At 39.3% G+C, this 6,243-nt stretch overlaps 1 protein-coding gene across 2 annotated transcripts in view; it reads right to left on the reverse strand.

Annotated features, from left to right (window-relative positions):
• Positions 1-5,427, reverse strand: part of SLC9A6 (solute carrier family 9, subfamily A (NHE6, cation proton antiporter 6), member 6) — a 54,395-nt gene extending 48,968 nt beyond the window's left edge. Inside the window, exons 1-4 of one of the 2 annotated variants that reach the window (XM_008579199.1) lie at positions 5,233-5,427; positions 2,781-2,858; positions 2,421-2,497; positions 2,004-2,116 (exon numbers count right to left, since the gene is read on the reverse strand). In XM_008579199.1, the coding sequence (XP_008577421.1) occupies positions 2,004-2,116; positions 2,421-2,497; positions 2,781-2,858; positions 5,233-5,244 (280 nt within the window). In that variant the 5' untranslated portion in view covers positions 5,245-5,427. The remainder of the gene's footprint in view (positions 1-2,003; positions 2,117-2,420; positions 2,498-2,780; positions 2,859-5,232) is intronic. The other variant, XM_008579198.1, reaches the window with a different exon arrangement.
• Between the last annotated feature and the right edge of the window lie 816 nt (positions 5,428-6,243).

Raw genomic sequence — 6,243 nt, forward strand, 5'->3', positions numbered from 1 at the left:
CAGTGAAGGCCATGCAGATGATGAGGTCTCAGATAGAAATGAGGAACTTATTGGGAATTTGACAAAAGATAACCCTTGCTGCACCATAGCAAGGAACCTGGCTGCATTGTGTCCATGCCCTTGTACTTTGTGAAAGTTGGAACTTAAGAGTTGTGAACCAGAGCATTTGGCCAAAGAAATTTCTAAGCAGCAAAGCAGTAAGGAAGCTGCATGGTTGCTTTTAAGAGCCTACCTTGAGTTATGGCGGCAAAATCATGATGTAAAGCCAGAATTTAAAAGGGAAGCAGAGAGTAAAGGTTTGGAAAATTTGCAGCCTGGCCATGTGGTAAAGAAGCAGAGAGAAGGCGAACAGTGCAAGTGTGAAGCAGATAAACTGGTTGCTAAAGACATTATCTTGGTGGTGAGGCAGCCAGATGTTAATAGTGGAAAAAATGAGAGGAAAGCCCTGCAGGCATTTGAGAAGTCTGGAAGGGTGCCCCACCCATCACAGACCCTGAGGCCTAGAAGGACTGAGTTATCCTGAAGACAGACCTGGGGCGCAGCTGCCCTCAGGATCCTGCTTCCTGTATCCCAGCTGCTCTGGCTGGAGGGGCCCCAAGTGTGGTTCATGCAACAGTCCTGGAGAGTAGAGGCCCGAAACCTTGGTGGCATCCAAGTTATGTTAAGTCTGCAGGCCAGCAGGATGTGAGAGCAGTGGAGTCATAGCAGCCTCCACCCAGATTCCAGTGGATATATGGAGAAGCCTGGAAGCCCAGGCAGAGACCTGGCGCAGGAGTGGAGCCACTGCAGAGGCAATCTACTAGAGCAATGCCACGCAGGAAAGTGGGGTTGGAGCTCCCACAGGGAGCCACCACCAGGGAAATGTCTAGTAGAGCCAAGGCAGCAGGACCACCATGGAGACCCCAGACTTATGGAGCTACCAAAGTGGAACACCGGCCTGGAAAAGTTGCAGGCACCAGGGCAGCCCACTGGGCTGCACCTGGTAGAGCTGTGGGAGTGAGGCTGCCTGAAGCTTTGGGGGCCCAGATGCCCAATTGTGCCCAGGATGCAGGACTTGGAGTCAAAGAACATTATTTTGGAGCTTTAAGACATAATGTCTGCCCTGCTGGGTTTCGGACTTGTTTGGGGCCTGTTTTTCCTTTCTTTTGGCCTATTCCTCCCTTTTGGAATAGGAATGTGTACCCAATGTCTGTTCCACCATTGTATCTTGGTAGTAGATAAATTTGGTTTTGCTTTTCAGGTACACAGCTGGAAGGACTTTTGCTTTTGATCTCAGATGAGACTTTGGACTTTGGACTTTAAGTTGATGCTGGAGCAAGCTAAGACTTTTGGGACTGTTGGGATAGAATGATTGTGTTTTGTATTTGAGAGTGACATGAGTTTTGGGGGGGGGCCAGGGTCGGAATGATGGAGTTTGGATGTGTTGTCCCCTCCAAAACTCATGTGGAAATTTGATCTCCAACGTGGCAGTGTTAGAAACTGATTGAGTCATGGGGGCGGATCCCTTATGAATGGATTAATGCTCTCCCTGGGGGAGAGGAGATTAAAGAGTGAGTTCTCACTCTATTAGTTCTCGCAAGAGCTTGTTGCTTAAAAAGACCCTGGCACCTTCTCTCTCTCTTGCTTCCTGTCGCCATGTGATCTGCTTGTCCCCTCCGGCTGCCTGCCACTTTCCGCCATGAGTAGAAGCAGCCTGAGGCCCATGCCAGATGCAGCTGTCCCAGAATCGTAAGCCAAATAAACCTCTTTTCCTTATAAATTACTCAGTGTCAGGTATTTCTGTTATAGCAATACAAAACTGACTTAACCACCCCTTGTCTAAATAGCATCAATTCATTGAACAGTAGTAGGCAAGTATAAAAAAGAAATAAAAGAGAAGAAAATAAATGTGTGCTTAAGCCAAAAGGAATCATGAATTTTTTTTTTTCCTCCACAATTGGAAAGTACATGTGCTTTGACTAGAAAACACTGTACCTGAAGTACTTAAGCCCCACTCATCATACCTGGATCAGTTGCCGATACAATGGCACCAAACAGCAGGCAATCTGTAAAGTAAAAATCTCCCGCAAGCTGTCCAGTTACTTTCATCAGTGTTACACAGCCGTACATTATTGACCTGTTCAATAAACATATCCCAACTTTAGAAAAAAAAATCATTAAAGAAGTCAGAATAAAGTAAGAATAAGAAGATGGTTCTACTGAAGTACCTTGTGACTAATCCCAAATTTAATTCATGTCATTTAAATACAATAATATCATGGTCTTAAGGAAAATTCAAAAAACTTACCACCTATGTGAATACATTTCATTGCAAAAGTCCTTAGACACATTTGGTAATACAATACTGCATAAATCAAAAATGTATTATTTTAAAGTTATAATTCAAAGGCTAAAAAGTATTTTAAGCTTCAAATACTTACCCAATAACAAAACAAGAAATTGCTGTTCCAAGAAAAGCATATGCTAGGATAGACCCGAGGTTTCGAAAGAAGTGTCTCTGACAAAAACAAAACAATTGCACTGTGTTAGTATACTTATCAATTATTTGAAAAAGAAAAGGTTTTCTATTGTAGTGTACTATACTAATATTAAATGCATTATTCACTAGAAGAAATAAGAGAAAGCATTTTGTACAAGGATAAATTTCAGCATCTAAAAAGGATAAGGAGAGGAGAGAGACGGGGAATCTGGAAAGAACTGCCTATTTCTGAAGTGTCAGATACTATAAAGCCCATGGAGTTTAAAGTTGTTCAAAGTATATGAAATACAAAAGCACTTACCCTTTTTAGACTATAACCTGCATAAAATATGATAGGAGGAAGTAATATGTTGAAAAATACTTCTGGATCAAAAGTAACCTGTTAAAATAAAGAGTTCTTTTAGATGACTTTCTCAGAAGACTTCATATTACATTATCAAATTGTCAAAAAGGAAAAAGATTGATTGGTCAAAGGCAAGAACAGTACTATGGCAACTTAAAAATACTTCACAGGATAGCTGTTGCAACTACTTCTCAACAAGGAGATAGTGTTGGAACAATAATTAAGCCATTATCCGTGGAAAGTGTATAAAATACTATGCTATTAAAAAACTTAAAAATAGGAGAAAGCATGAACATATCTTTTCTTTAAATAAAATGTGGTATATATACTCAATGGGATACTACTCTGTCATTAAAAAGAATGAAATTCTGCCATTCGCAGCAACAGGGATGAACTTAAAGAAAATTACATTAAGTGAAATAAGCCAGGCACAGAAAGAGAAATACCCCATGTGCTCAGTCTTAAGTGGGAGCTAAAATAAAGAAAGAAAAGAAAGAAAGAAAGAAACAATCACAATAATACATTTGTAGTGGATTGAACTATGTCCCCCCAAAACTCACTGAGGCTTGAATTGCCTCCCAAGTTTTTTGTGTTAGAAACTTAGGGCCGGCCCCATGGCGCACTCGGGAGAGTGCGGCGCTGGGAGCGCAGCGACGTTCCCGCCACGGGTTCGGATCCTATATAGGACTGGCTGGGGCGCTCACTGGCTGAGCGCGGTGTGGGCGACACCACACCGAGGGTTGCGATCCCCTTACCGGTCACGAAAAAGAAGACAAAAAAAAAAAGAAACTTAGCCCCCATTGTGACTGTTAAAAGGTGGGTAATCCTACTATGGTAATTGAAAGGTGGAGCCCTGAAGAGGTGATTGGTGGTCAGGGGCGTGGTTCTGAGTCTGAGGGCTTTAAAAGAAGAGGAGAGACTCTCTCTCTCTCTCTCTCTCTCTGTCTCTCCTTCCACCATCTTGCAGTGTGAGAACCCTGAGTCACTGTCACCACCACCAAATGGACTTTGGACTTCCTAGCCTCAGAAACTGTAAGCAATACATTTCATTTTCTTTATAAATTACCCAGTTTCGGGTATTCTGTTATAGCACCACACAATGGACTAATGCAACATTAAAATTTCAAAGAAGAAAAAAAAAAAAGAACAGAACTGTGGTTATTAGAGGTGGGAAGTGGGGGAGGGAGATTGGCCAAAAACTAGTTAAGGGTCACAAAGATTGATTACATTTTGTAAACATGAGTATACTAATTACCCTGATTTGATCACCACATACTGTACACATGTATCAATATTTGATTCTGTACTCCACAAATATGTATAATCATCTTTCAATTTAAAAACTGTCAAGATAAATAAATAAATAAATACAAGAGACTCAAAACTGGTAACATAAAATTTAGGGTACAGCATTACTGTTAGGAAGAGAAAACAGACTTCTTACATAGGTAACATCTCTAAAGGTATATAACATAATATTGTGATAAAAAGTTTATGTACAACTCAGATTTCAAGTCCTGATAGCCCACTTATTTTAAGACTGCAGTACAATGTGACATGAATAAAAATTATTCGTTTGTCTTAGTTTACCTAGAACTTTTAAGGAATTGGAATTTCCCACAGGTGGAAAGAACTCCTGCTGCAGAGTAAACTTTAAGTTCATATGAAATTTTGAAAGATTAAAAATGGTCAAGAACACAATCAAGTAGCTGTTAAAGTCAAGTCCTGCCAATGTGAAAGACAGAAGAAACGAAGGCAAATGGCCAAGAGTGGATGAAAACAAAGAGACATGAGCAAGGTGGCACTGAGAAGCTTCAGGATAGAAATTAGGAGGGGGAAAAGAGGAAGCAGCTCTAGTAATGTATAGGAGCCTGTATGATTCCAACCCAACCTCCTACATAGAGCTTTATGCACAGCATGGTACAATAACTGAGACTCATACTAAGGCCCCTGAAGTTGAACCAGGTTATGAATCAGAGTTTGAATTGTGCTCAGTATAGAACACAACCAAAGCAAGAAAGAATTCCAAGAAATATCAATAAAATATTTTAGGTATTATCGAATAAACCCAATGTGCTGAAATACTATAAAACCATAAGGACCATCTGTAAATTGAAGTGCTTATAAATTCTGCTTAAATCAATCCTAGTCACCATTTATTACAATAATTGTAAACAACACAGAGTGAAATAAAAAGGGTTATGTTACTTAGCCTCAATCAGAAAATGAGCTGTACAGACATATCGATTTCCTTATATTATTACATTTGTTAATTGAGGTTTTACTCCATTTTTTAAAAGACTGATTATTTTAAATATCTTAAAAATTCATTACTTATTTTTCTTCTAAATCTCTTTGCTGCTAGTTATATCCTCTTTAAAAAATGCAAAGATTCCCTCTAAGAACTTACCTTTCTAAGCATTTCATTGTCTTGAACGTTATTGAGTTCATGTGAGCTGATCTCTCCTTTCAGTGTATACTCATAAAATTTTCCACTAACATTTACCAGTAACGTAGTTGGACTTGACTGCACTTCACAGCTCAGGGTCACATTATTTACATCACTTGGAACATGAATGCCGTACCGAAGCACAAGGCCCACCAGAAGACCTGGAAATAAAAGAACAATGTAAGCTCTTCTTGCAGACAGAGATCACTTCTTTTGCACCCCACACATACTTCTGGAATAATAACAGAAAATATCTTACGATAGTCCCCTGTGGTTCAGAACCAGTTTTGGGCTGAATGCAGTTACATGTTAAAGTATTACTAAACTCACACATCCAAGAGCCCAATCTTGATGTAATCCAGTAGAACAGAAGAGAAAAACATTCCCTAGATTAACCACAGATCACTGCATTTCTAGATCAATACATAAATAAGTGATGAATAAGGTAACAAAATGAGAAAATACCTTCAATCCATCTGTACACAGAATATGCTCCAAGGTGTCCCAACCTGACAGTGCAGTCATGTTAGAAATATGTTTTCCATTTCCATCCATCAATTCACAAGACTTAAACACATACACTTTCCAAGTTTACTTCCAAAGCACATGACTGACCAAATAATACACATTTAACAAATTGAAAAGTCAATAATGTATGTTGACTGAGTTCTTCTACTAGTAAAAGGTCTGGTTTCAACTTTAAAATATCTGCTTCAAAATCAAAACATGGAATAGAAGTCCTGCATCTGGCACTATGAGATCAAACATACTGCTAGGATTTTACCTGGATCTTCCCATTGATATTCAAATATGCACAGTGTTCTAGGTACTATAAAACTATGTTGATCAACTGCAACTGTTTAATAATGGCTTTACTGAGAACTAATTCACAAACCACACAAACCATAAAGTTTATTCTTTTAAACTGTATAATTCAGCAGTCTTTAGTGTATTCACAAAGTTGTATATCAA

This window comes from Galeopterus variegatus, unplaced genomic scaffold (genome assembly GCF_000696425.1).
Source record: "Galeopterus variegatus unplaced genomic scaffold, G_variegatus-3.0.2 Scaffold1830, whole genome shotgun sequence".
In the NCBI taxonomy this organism is placed as follows: Eukaryota; Metazoa; Chordata; class Mammalia; order Dermoptera; family Cynocephalidae; genus Galeopterus; species Galeopterus variegatus.